Source organism: Protopterus annectens, chromosome 7.part0 (genome assembly GCF_019279795.1).
Source record: "Protopterus annectens isolate FY-2018-M chromosome 7.part0, PAN1.0, whole genome shotgun sequence".
Classification (NCBI taxonomy): domain Eukaryota; kingdom Metazoa; phylum Chordata; order Ceratodontiformes; family Protopteridae; genus Protopterus; species Protopterus annectens.
This window is the reverse complement of record NC_056739.1, coordinates 884721377-884735082: the sequence shown is the minus strand read 5'-3', so window position 1 is coordinate 884735082 and position 13706 is coordinate 884721377. Positions and strand designations below refer to the sequence as shown.

Sequence of the window (13706 nt, the reverse complement as noted above, 5' to 3'; positions counted from 1 at the left end):
GTGAAATGGTTACTAGAGAAGTCGAAATGAGACAATAGCAATGCTTTTCTGAGTCTCCTGAATCTCAAATATTCCCTATAATAAACATCTCGGTTCACCTGCACAAAGGCTTTTGTTGACACAAACCAGAACCACACTAGAAATCAGTTGGTTCCCTGTGCTAAGAACATCAAGGGAGTGAGAGCTCAACTTATGAAAAGGCGTTTGTCCCAGAAGTCCTATTACGATAAGTCCAGCAAACTGCTCATTCCATTCTGAGAAGGTGAGATGGTGAGGATGCAGATGCCCAAAGGGTTTGATCAGATCGAAATCATGAAAAGTGCATGTCCAGAGCAGAGATCATACACTGTGGATTCACAAGGAGTTGAACTTGGCAGAATCAGAAACATTTGGGCATGGAGCTTCTCCCCAGGCCTCTGCTGAAAAAGGACGTGTCCAGTCGGACTTTCCCGGTAAACAAAATGTTAAATAAATAAAATAAATTTGGTACCAGTGTCTCAGCCTGTATTGCAGCATCTTGCCTGTGAAAATGACTCTAGATCTCAGTACGAGTTATCCAGTGTTCCATTTCTAAAGGACATTCCAGCAAATCTCTCTGTTCCTGAGAGGATTTCCAAAACTCCTGAAACGGATTATTCACAAATGACTGTCCCTGTTGCTAAACCCAGTTATAACTGCTATATCACTAGATCAGGTAACATTTCCAGATCATGTTCCAGATGCACTGCAACTTGAACATGAACTTTTTGTTTATTTCTCAGTGTCTGTATAACTGCAGATCTTTTTCAGATGTTATTTTACTGTGGGCAATTCACTAAACAGGGAGAATGTAGATCAGTATGCATGTATACCTTTAAGAAAATTTTCATGGGCTTGCATATACATGTATAAATACTGAGTATGTGCATGCCAGACTGACATTTTGTAGAGAGCTGTTGAGATGTAAGTATGCATGTATGTAATGATCTGTCAGTTTGCTTACATTTTATGTTGCTGCTATCCATCCTGATGTTTTTCTATATAATAAAGCATATAAACAAACTACCCCATCTGCTTGTCTTGAATCATAGCAACAGGATCCGAGCCAGACGGAACGGAAAGGGGTCCTTTTGATTCTGACATCATGTGATTACCTGTTTTTTTACTGTGATTGGCAAGGATTTATTCTTATATTGTGAAGATGTTTTTGGTTTTATATTGATATGAAGAAGCACCTATTTTTGGCCTGAAAGCATTTGTCCTTGCATTTAGCTGTGTGCAGTCGCTGTTTTTTTTCTTTTCTTGTATTTTGTTTTGCCTCGGAGAGATGCATTTATCCTAGCTCAGGATTTTTTCTCTTATTGATTTTTATAGCAAATATCTTTAGCTGTAAAACCCCATCTTGAAGCAGGACTAGCACTAAATAAATAAAGTAACTAAGCAATACCAGTGAGCCTCTATGGTTACAGACTAAGAACTTACCGCCAAACTCTCCCTGATTTTGACTCATACTTTAGCCTTGACCTTTGTGTGTGTGTGTGTGTGTGTGTGTGTGTGTATGTACATACATACCTATCTATATTATAAATAAAAAAAATATATGCATTATATATATATTTTTTTGATTCACTAGTAAGGTACTGAAAAGTGTGTGCGTCTATGTACATACATATCTAAATAAAAAAATAAAACAAAATTATATATATATATATATATATTTTTTTTTTTTTTTTTTTTTTTTTGATTTATTGGTAAGGTACTGAATCACAATCAATAATGCCAGATTTTATAGATTCATGCTTCTTAGTGTTTGGAAAATGCATGTTGATGCAAAACCTCTTGTACTACTTTCTTCAAGAAAGAATTTCAGAGGTATGCCACAGGGTTGCTGCTACACTTCTAGAAACCCTTGGATCAGTAAATATATCTGATCAACAGAGCAAAGCAAAATTACTCAATTTTTCTTCAACTGATATGCTGGAGGGATAGGTTCCTGACCCAGAGGACTCCCCAGACTCTGGAATAGACTGTCCATACATGTCAAGCAGAGCACCTCTTTGGCCCTCTTCAAAAGGAACCTTGATGACTGGAAGGGAGAAAGGAAATTCACCCCAGGGATCACGTCAGTCACCCTGCTAGACAGGGGTCCAGGGAAGTAAATAGTGTGGGAAGAAATAGCCAGGGAATTGTTATGGATAGGCTTGTATCTAGCCTAGTACCAACCTATGAAATTAATAGCTCTAGCTAAGTACTGAGAAAGGATGGAGAAAACATGCAAGACCAGAAAAAAAAAAAAAAAAAAAAAAAAAAAAAAAAAAAAAAAAAGTTAAATATGGAGGATATGGTTAAATTACTTAGCAGGATCCTGATAAAAGAAAACTGCAACAGCGAACCCTAACTTTATCTTAAGAACTTAAGTATCTGCTCAAATAACGATAAAGAAATAAGAAGGTCACTCCTGAAATTCCCTGGGAGAATAAATAGGTAATATAAAATATCAATACATTTGAGAATCATATAAAACACTGGTCACCATTTTAACTGGAGAAAATATTTTGGCCACCGTTTTAACTGAAGAAAAGATTTTGCGCCATATCTAGGCTGAATGGCTACATTTTAGAGCTTAAGTTTTCTAATGATACAAATAGATGGGGAACAACTGCAATATCAATGTGTTTGTTAAGATGTCTGACAGACTGAGTTAAACAATTTGTTATTATTTTACCAAAAGAATGATATACTGTACATTTTGGTTGTTTATTGAAAAATAAACAGGTTTTCAAAAAAAAATAAATAAAATAAATAAATAAATAATAATAATAATATATATCGCAAGCCTGTTTTCAAAAAGGAATGCGTCTTTGAAGAAGTCTTTGCAGTTCTTCAAAGAGCAAGAAAAGAAAAAGTAGACAGCTCAGTTATGGTTGGAGTAAACGTAGCAGTCAAATCCAAAACAGTAACAAAAACTCCTCCCAAACATGGTCTGATGAAGCAGAGGTTACTCTCTGAAAGAGCTTACCTTCCGTTTTAATAAAGTTACTTCTATATACAGTGATTTAAAGCTGTGTTTGGGAGGAGTTTTTGTTACTGTTTTAGATCTTCAAAGAGGCCAATGTAGAGGTATTAAATACCCTGATGAATATATAATGCAGATAAGTGGACTTTGATGGAAGAATAACCAAGTGCAAAACTGAAAATCCACACTAGATATTAAAGTCTCCTACAGGCTTTTGAGGGTAGATCTATGGCCTGACATAAAGAGCATTATCAGACCCCACTCTGATGGACCTCCTGCATCGCCACAAAATAAACAGAATCAGAATTACCCATTCTAGACACTTAAACCTTGCCTGTGCTATAAATAGGACCAGCTGGAGAGAGATATAGATCTCAGAGACTACCCTGTCTATGGAACAGGCTCCTCATCCATGCGAGACAGAGTTTCTCCCTAACCCAATTCAAGTGCAACTTGGACAATCGGATGGGAAACCAGAAATTCATCCATGGTTTGGCACCTTTGTATCTAATGGACTCAAGTAACCTGTAAATGGTTCATCTCCCAGGCCCATGCTTACACTTATCCAAGGGCATCAGAACTTGTCAGATATTTGGGATGCATGGCTAGGCTTAAAAAGGCCCTTGTGGTCACTAGCTTAGTAAACACCCATGAACCTTTAAGTATAGATAAAAAAGGAGCACAGAAAATGTTCAATGTGGGAGGCGGTTAGCATTGCCGCCTCACAACAAGAGGTTCTCCGGTTCGATACTCGGCTGGGGTGCCTTCTGTGCAGAGTCTGCATGTCCTCCCTCTGGTCGCGTGGGTTTCCTACGGGTGCTCTAGTTTCCTCCCACATTCTAAAGACATGCTGTAGGTGGTTTGAACACTCTAAACTGGCCCTAGGCGTGAGTGCCACTCATGAGCGGACAGGTGATTCGCTGTGGCGACCCCTAGCCAGGAAAAGCCGAAAGAAGAAGAAAAAGTTCAATGTCTTGGCACAAGACAGGCAAATAACTTGTTTCTCACATGTTAAGTTTCTGAAAACAGATAATCATCTGTACCACTCTGGAGAATGACAAGCTGTTGGGACACTACCAAAGTGAAGAAATCGTGCAGTCAACCAAAGTACATGCCACAGTAAGAATTACTTAATAAGCAAATTAGAAATGCACTACATTGGACTGGTACTGCCTTATCAAAGAGTTAAGACAGTCAAAGCTAATACTTAACTACAATAATGGTCTTGTAACTATACTCCTTAGCCTACTACAAAATCTCATCAGTGCAGGAAACTAGGGAAATCATAAAAAATCCAGGGGGCCACTTCTGGGCCAAAGCCCACAATATCCGAGACACAACACCACAGTGGTGGAAGGACGGAGGAAAATAAGGTGCTACATTTGGAGTTTGTTCTAGAAGCAGCAAAGTCACAAAAAGGCATTCATCACTGCTGAATTATCTTCTAGGCCACCGAAAGACTAAGGAACCACTTGCGAGACATCAGCAGGAGTGAGTTTGACAGCAAGTGTGCTGGCCTCTGTGGAACGTGGCTGGTTAGAAAGCAAATGGTTGACAGACTCCATTCCCACACTCTCCTAGCTTCTTCACATAAGGAAGAAGATCAAACTGCCCACACCTTACTGAAGCACTAGACTACAGTCATATTATCAAAGTGAATGGTGATTATACCATGGGACAGGGAGTCCTGAATGGCTGGAAGAGTAAGGAAACAAATGCTCTCATCTTAAGCATATACATCTCCCCCAACCAAATTTCCAGTTTAGGTTTGTGCAAAATTGCCTCAGGAGAGGTTCAAAAACCTTGGACCATTTGCAATTAGCAATGTCTTCCCTGAGCTGAGACATCTACAGTGACTACTCCCAGCAATGTGAATAACCGGAAGAGGGTGCCCTCAGTTACGATGGGCAGCTGCATCCACCATTACAGCTGCATCATGTATACTTTAGATATACACATGAATCAGATGGGACATATGATCTGCTAAATGAGACTGCAGGACTCAAAACAACAACAACTGTAAACACACATGTGATATTTGACATGAGGTATCATTTAAACTACAGGTGCTTTTGAGACCCAGCATCTTCAGGGAAAGATGGTCAGAAACCTTCTGGGAAAGCAGAAATACTGAATAAAGCAAGCCCCCTCCTTCTGCTATGGATGTTAAATTTTGCTGTTGTAGTTGAAACACACCTAGATATTTTCTAAAATGCAACCGTGGGGGATGTTTATGCAGCAACTACTTGATCTTAGAATGTAAGGCAGTTTAATGTGGGTGAGGCACCTAGACCCAGGATACATGCTCAGTGTTTCAGCAACAATCAGGAAGGACTTGTATAGAGAGAGAATTTTCCTTTCTTTTTTTTAATCAGCAGCAAAGACTCTCAGCCAAATAACGGCTATGACCTGGTGGTGCTGTTGTAAAAGGAGTCATCTAAGTAAGTAAATATTGTGGCTCCTTGTAGATTCTGGTTGATCACCATGGGAGCTATGGAGAGACAAAATGGAAGCAACTAGCTTCTACCTTAATGCAAAGAAACCTCTTGAACTTTCTGGAGATCTCGATATGGAAGCTAGTGTCTTGGAGATCCAAAAAGTACATCCATGGAAATGACTGCATTGCCACCATTCAAAAAGTTTCTTTACAGATACGTACAGCAAAACAATTAAGTATTCCCCACAATGGGAATAATTAAGAAAACAAAGCTGAACTGAAACACTTTTTGTCTTCCATGACCACTTGACATGAAGGAAGGGTTCATCCCTCAGGTCACTGTGTAGCAAAACAAACAGGGAAGTGAGGAGATTGTTACCCTCAACATTATGGTATGGGACTAACTACTTCTTTGTTGTTTGTGGAAAATAAAAAAAAAAAAAAATAAAAAACGCTTAATTACAAAATTATGCAACAGTAATAAAAACAGTCCAAAACGCCATATGTTAATTTCTCTTCTATGAAGGTATTGAAGAAACCAACTCAAAACAGGCTTAGTCACGGAATAACTCTGCTTTAATTTATAACAGCTTTTGTCCATCAAATGGACTTCATCAGATCAACTTTTCAATAAAAGCTTTAACCCATGGAAAACTTACATATACATAAAAAGCACAAGGAGTTAATTACCAGTTCTGCACGTCAGTTTATTTGGACTTTGATTTATTAATATTCTGTTTCTTATATTAGTTTGGATTTTAAAATTGTAATCGTAGCTCTTAATTGTAGGCTAGGCTCATTACTGTGTATGAAGTTGTCAGTCTTAAAACACTTTATGCTTTTCATGCATATACATTAGGTTTTCCATGGGTTAAAGCAATTTTCATAAAGTTGATCTGATGAAGTCCAGTTGGTAAATTCAAGTAAAAGTCCAGTTGGTGAATTAAAGTGCTAATTACAAATTAAAGCAGTTATTCCAATGACTAAGCCTGTTTGAGTTTGTTTCTTCAGTACCTTCATTGATGAGGAATTAACATCTGAAGTTTTGACCTATTTGTTGCTGTTTAATTTTGTAATGCTTTTTTTTTGCATTTTTTTTTACAAATAACAAGTGAAGTCAGTTCTCTCCCTTAACACTTGTGACCGCTATCTCCTCACATCTCTGTTTTTTTTTGTACTTTTTCATCCTCTGATCTTGGATGTGAGGTGGATTTACCAGAGCCAATGGTGATCTTTGGCATTCCACAGTCCAATGGTGACTGTGCTACCTTGTCGAACTAACTAGACTAAATATCTGCTAGTAGAAAAAAAATTTAACATGTATTTAGTTACTATATCAACTGTTTATCTGAACATTTTCTTGACTGAGGAGTTTAACACTCTAATGACATTAGAGATGGGCTGATTTTGGCATTTGCACTCAACAAATGTAAAATAAAAAACGACGTTATGCTTATGTCCTTGCTTCTATGCAGAAGAACACATGGTATTCCTACTGTTTGTCACCATCCAATTAAGTGATGCTCTGAACAAGGTAACTAGAGGGTTGCTGGATTGGTTTGATTGGCATAGAACATAGATGAGTGTTATGCTTAGTCTAATTTTCTCCCTTTTCTAAGAGTTTGTGCAATCTCAGATATTTCCACATTTTGGGGTATGGAGGCTTGCTCCAACATTGGGAGTGAAGCCCTCCCATGCATTTTATGACCATGGAAGTGAAGTTGTTTTGAGTTACACATTTTGGGGTGATTCATCTGGTTTCAAACAAGATTGAGATTACTCATATTAATTATGGTAAATACATTAATCCAAATCTCTTTCTTAATGCCACTTTTTTCTCCATGTCTGTAACTAGTTTCTGAAAATCTACTGCAAACATGTCCAAGCAGAAAAGATTTAAATATTTAGCCCATCATTGACCTTGGTACTGTAACCCACTAAGCCATACACTTCCCCATAAAATTCAACATTTGTGCGTTTTCCTTGAAAAATAATCCATACTGTAAATACATATTCAAATTCAATTTTAATAAAAGCAGCAAAACACCAGAATTTCAACTATCACAGTGAAAGTGATCTTAAATGATTCCCATAAAGCAGGTTGCGTACAGATAACATGGTGATACAAACACTAAATGTTAATGAACCTGACAGTAGTTGTAGAACAGGAATACAGAAAACAGATATACTAAAAAATGTGACTGTAAGAGCAGCAACTTTTAAAATATAGTTACTCTACGTATCACATGACCATCAAACAGTGACAACAACGATTACAAAGCACATCTAAATCTTAGAGAAAAAGCATTTAAAAAAAATAAAAAAAAGCAGTTTGCAGAACAGAACATGTTTTTAATGGATCTAGACTTTGAAATAGGTTTCAAACTGCACATTCCATTCCATGTAGGTTAAGAGAATTTGCTGGCAAAAAAAATCACCAAGGGCCAGCAGCATATCAGTCTCTGCCTGGGAAAATTCCATTCTTTTGCAGCCATTTCAGTCTGTAAATCTTAAGGTATACACAAAGTAAGCAACTGCCAGTATGTCTGCCACAAGCGTAATACAGACCCCACCCCCAAACTCTGCAGTGAGCACAGACTTTGCAACAAACAGCTGACTCAGAAACAGGCCACCTCAAGAAGTCACAGCCATGGAGTAGTTGCCTGAAGCCGGTCACAGGTATGCCTCTACCATAGCACACTCCGCAGTATCCATCTTTGAAATCTGCTGGGCAGTGTGTGTGTGTGTGGGGACACTTTTGGATCCATACTTGCGGTCCATGTAGCATGTCCCTGAGTAATCACACGTGGACAGTTACAGCTGTATGCACATATAATACCTTGTTTGCCCACCAGACAATGGTCTGCTGCATTTATTACTTGTGTATCAATCTGTCTTTTGCTGTCTCCTGCCCTCATCAATCAAACAACAGGTGCAATGACAGCATGGCCAATGTCCAGTGCTGTGGGCTTATGGCCTTTGTAGGTGAGGAGTACAACATGAGGTTTAGGCCCACTACGAGCCATCTCTTACCATGTTACATGCAACCCTTGCATTGGCACCCACAGGCAGCGTGGTACAAGTAAATGTCATTAAGACAACCTCCCAGCCCACCACAGCAAGTCACACATTTACTACTACTCAAGTCAGCAACTGTTATTGGAGGTCTCTCACAACGGAGACATTTTGGAAATCAATCACCATCCCACCCCCCCTTGTATGGCATATAGCCAGCTTATATCTATCTCAGCCACATTTATTTCATTCGGTAATCAGTAAAGGACTGTAGCAGTTGACTGCAAAGCTGGGTAACAAACCCCTCCTGCGATCCAGGTCCCGCAAAACGGACAGATACTGAACAATCCACCATATAGCAACTACAAAATCAAAACATTAGACAGGATATGAACACCTTTTCTCCACATGTCCCTTGGACACCTATCATAGCAACAGTAGAACTGTGAATCCTATATAACTATAGTAAGCAGTATCCAAATCTTTCTCTATGCAGTACCAAATTTCCATACTGTGATGAGAGTCAGCATGACTGCAGCTATATTTATTGTGCAATTTCAAGGCTCTTAGGACAACAATGAGACTAATGAGACAATCAAAAGCAACGGTCACAAAAATGCATGTCTCACACAATGCTTAATGGACCAAGGCTGTGCTAGGAGGCTTGCCCTTAACCATGCACATGCATGAATGACTCCAAAGCATACTGTACCATGAATGACTCCAAAGCATACTGTACATTCCTGGGTAGGTCAATGACCTCTGCAAGGATGCAGATGTATTTGTCACAGCCTCTACAGATGCTATAGAGCAGTCATGTAGTTCGATATGGATTGTGCAGGATACAAACAAACAAACAATCAGGAGATTGAAGAAGTGCTCAGAGTTCATGAACTACCCATGACAGGCGGATTATATTGTAATTTAGAACTAACCACCTAGCCAAATGGAGGACTTTTGGCACACGAAGATCTTCTACATTTTTTTCCGTTTCTGAGAAAATGGATGACAATAAGCTGACATTTTTGGAGTCACATGGAATGGCTCTCCATAAACAGGGGTACATATATACCAACTATTATATTACAGCTGCACACATCTTTTGGTATGTGGACAACTTGCTGCTAGTAAGAAATGCCTCCTGCCGCTGACAAGCACCTCCTGATATACAAGGACTGTACAACCAGGTTGCTTTACTGTCCCATCCACCAAACTTCTAAAGTGCCAACTCAAGGTACTGATCAGAGGCATGTCTCTGGTTGTTGTTCTAGCATGTTGCGTGCCATACTCTACAGTGTTATGGACACAGACATAGCCCTACCATCCAAACAGAGAACACTGGTCCATCTAGGTCTATGGTTATTCACTGAACGGTAGAAGTATTGAACAGCATTACATCGTAAATGTTGTTCATCGAAACCTCATCATCCCCACACACACCCCCGCTAATTAGTGACTCCAAGATGGCATTACAATGAGGAAAGGGCAAATTTCTTATCTCCACCATAATGTGATCTTAGAACAGCTTGATAAACGGCATGTTCAATGATATACGCTGTCCGATGCTTTGTTTTTCGGTGAATAACTATAGACCTGGTCCATTTCAAGCCCCTCCCAGTGACAGTTGCAGAAAGTATATCCTGGATGCGTCTGAAGGTAACATACTCTGCCATGCACTGTTGAACACGTGTCACACTACTACTGACAAGCACTACATGGTGTCCTTGTTTAGGTCATTAGGCATGGTCACAATGTCACCCTGCAGCCTTCCATTGGGTAGGCTACATATGCCAACTCCTTGCATGTTTCTTGGACATAAAGAACTGCACTGAAGTTTCCCAGTCCACCTCCCCTGCCCCCGGCAGTCACTCACTGCACCACATGCACTTTTCCTCCTCATATACACGCACAATAGCTGCACAAATCTTATGTAATCATATTCTTTGTGACAACCTGCCTGCAACAGTAATTTTTAATTATACAGGTCAGGGTTATCATCTAAATCAATACCATATACTTGACAACACATTTTATCCCTCCAGGTACTTCTAAACCTAATAGTATTCAAACAAAACTGTTAATGTTTTTCTTTGCTGGGTCCTTTTATTTACCGTTTTATTTACTTATTTGTTTTGCTGTTATTTATGTTACTATTTATACAATGTTAGTCACAGTTGTAACTGTAGTGTGGTAGTGGTCACCTCATCAACAAACTAACCGGACATCCCCTGGTGGGACTCATCTCCCTCCAAACCTCCCTCTCTGCAGGGAAATGAAGGTCATCCAGGGGGAGATGATCCGGTGGGTTCCATGGTGGCTTACAATGTCTGTCATTAGTGAAGCAGGGATGCTGTCTCTCCCTCTGGGGGGCACGATATTTAACTTTGCAGGAAAAGGATATGCTGATCTTGTTGGTGGACTTGCAATGGCTGCATAGAAAACACCCGTTTATGACTAGCAGAGCCACACCACTACCCAGTCCTACCAATCAAGCCACCAGCAACTGGGTCCGACAGGGAGTCAGTCATAGATTCATCATTTCCACTTTATTTCCCATCATGTTGACCCCTTTCCATATGTTGCACTTCCTTCCCTGTTTTTACTACAATCATATCCATCCATAGGTTCATAGGTTGGTACTAGGCTATCGGCCATAGGGCCTACACAAGCCTAGCCATAACAATTACCTGGCTATTTCTTCCCATAATATTTACTTTACTTCCCTGGACCCCTGTCTAGCAGGGCGACTGACGTGATCCCGGGGGACCACAACTGTCCTCCCTTTGTCTGCCTCTCTCCTTTGTGTCCTTCCTCCTTTTCTGTCAGCACCTCCTCTATTGGTCTTATGTGTTTATTTGGCTGCCCACATCTTCCCCCACTACCCTTTTTGGAAAAAAAAAGTGTTAATCTGCTTTCTAGTCCTCATTTTTGATGTTACTATATATAACCGTTTATTTTTCAGTAACAATACAAAAATGGCAAAGGCTTTGCCGAGAAAACCTTATTATGGCTCAACGCTGATCTCATAGCAGCATGCCAAACAGTGTATGACCATACATCTTTGCAAACATGATACATGCACTCTACCTGGTAGTTCTCTTCACACATTTTTCTCCCCAGCTTTTTCCTTAGTCTCTCTCTGTTGTACTGATTAACAGTGTTATAGAAGCCAGTCAGCTTCTGGCCACGTGGCATCACTTCAGTCATATTATGTTGCCATTACAAGACCATATATGTTTCTAGGACCCCCCCATGGCTTTTTTCATTTAAGATAATTAAAGACTAACAATTATTACAAATAACCAATAATAACAATACCACTAATAACATACAAAACTGAAAGAAACCCCACTACAAAGGCAAAAGTCATTCATTACTATACTCCTTATCAGAACCTTTCCCCCTTACAATTCTTTCTACTACACCTACAGTATTTTTCCTTGGGTCTTAATTTTTTCTATTCCTTTTACTTCCTCTGGCCCTCTGCGAACTGTTTTTCCACATCCCCAGTCACAGCATGCTTACCTCTCATTGAATTCCTCAATTCTCTGTTCTTCTACCTCATTATACAACATCCTAATTGTTTCCACTTGTTTTTGACGATCCAAGATCACCTGTTAACCACAGTATGCTTGTTATACTAATGAGAGATAGTAATACCGTAATCTGCTGTTGCATTCAACACGTGTAATGGAAACAATTCAGTAGTCTCCTTTGTGAAAGGGCCCTTTTCAGTGGAAGGTACCCAATTAAAAATACACTGAAAAACTGAAAGGCAAGCACTCCTACTTTTGAAGTACAAGCGGCACAGCGTACCACTGTTTATTTCAAAAACTGAAAGGCATATTGAACAAGAGCTGATTTAGACAATTTATACAAAGCAATGTACGTTTTCAAGTTCTCATACAGGTGTTATTTTTACGTAAATTAATGATATCAAAAGTCCGATTCTCAACTACTATTCCTATACAGTACAGTGTTCAGTCACCCACGCATGGATGTAGGTTTATTTACAAACAGATGACCCTAGAAATGTGAAACCTAAATGCAGGATTAATGACGCATATTTAAAGTGCTCGAATCAATAAAATAACATCTCAGCAAGTATGTGGACAGCAAGTTAGAAATTCAGTGTGTGTTTACACAGCTATCAGTCACATTTCTGTCACCTGACAGCCATGTGCTTAGTAAAGAAGGAAAACATCAGACCAAAAGAAGCTTGCCTACTGTTGAAATGCTGCATAACCAGTACACCTAGTCTAATTCATTTAACAGTAACAAAAGAAACAGTTTTACCTTTAAAGGCCCTGCGTTTCCACAGCCATGTTTCCCTTTTCCATAAGGAGCACCTCCATGGGATGATCCCGAGCTGTTGCTGCCGGACCTGTCTCTTCCATCCCCGCCAGGCCCTGATCTCATACCCGCTCTGTCCCTCATTTCTACTGAACTCCCCATACGATGCTGTCCCAATCCGCCCCTTCGCCGTCCATCACCACGGCTTTCTTTAGACATGTCTGTCTCTAAGCGAGTTAAGTATACAGCCACTCTGTCACATAAACATACAGGACGGTAGCCATAAAGCTAAAATCCCGAAATAACCTAAAAATTACCCGAACAGGAAGTACTCATACACGAGTTTGTTGCTTACAGTGCAGTCCAATCCAAGTCCTCGAGAATGACGAAATACAGGGTGTCTATTCGATAAAGCCAATTAAAATACGAATAGAGAGCAGGGCTTATGGGCGTTGTTAAGCACGCTTTACACAGCGTCTTGCTTTTGTGTTGTTTGGGACCGTACAATAGAAGTGGGTTACTAGGGGTGTGGCTGGGAAATACTAATACTTGATAGGATGGCGTAGCTAGGAAGCACGATAGTCCCGCCGATTTTGAATTTACAGTCATAAGATCATAAGTTATCAACTGCATATTACAGAATTAAACCGTGTAAGCAGACGTCACCTTGCAGCAGTCTAACTACTGTCTGCCCCTGATTTTGCATCATGCCCCTCGCAACATTGTCGATAAATCACGGAGGATTAAAGCCAGTGAAAAATGCCACAACTAACATTCGAGTTGTATTTATTTAATATTTGGCCAGAAAGAGAGTATAGAGCAGGTTCATAGGTTCATACTAGGCTATCTGCCCAAGGGCATTTATAAGCCTAGCCCATAGTTATGTGGCTTTCGCCACCCCTTTAGTTTGAATAAAACTATGCCTATTATTTTGCTGTGCCTCTGTCAAGCAGTGACAATGAAGTA

General features: G+C 39.7%; 1 protein-coding gene across 1 annotated transcript in view; it reads right to left on the bottom strand.

Moving 5' to 3' along the window:
• SCAPER (S-phase cyclin A associated protein in the ER) overlaps nucleotides 1–13198 on the bottom strand; it is a gene marked incomplete in the record, with an annotated part of 4815867 nt that extends 4802669 nt beyond the window's left edge. The window contains 1 exon segment of the mRNA XM_044077465.1: nucleotides 12744–13198. Within this exon segment, the coding sequence (XP_043933400.1) occupies nucleotides 12744–12959 (216 nt within the window).
• Between the last annotated feature and the right edge of the window lie 508 nt (nucleotides 13199–13706).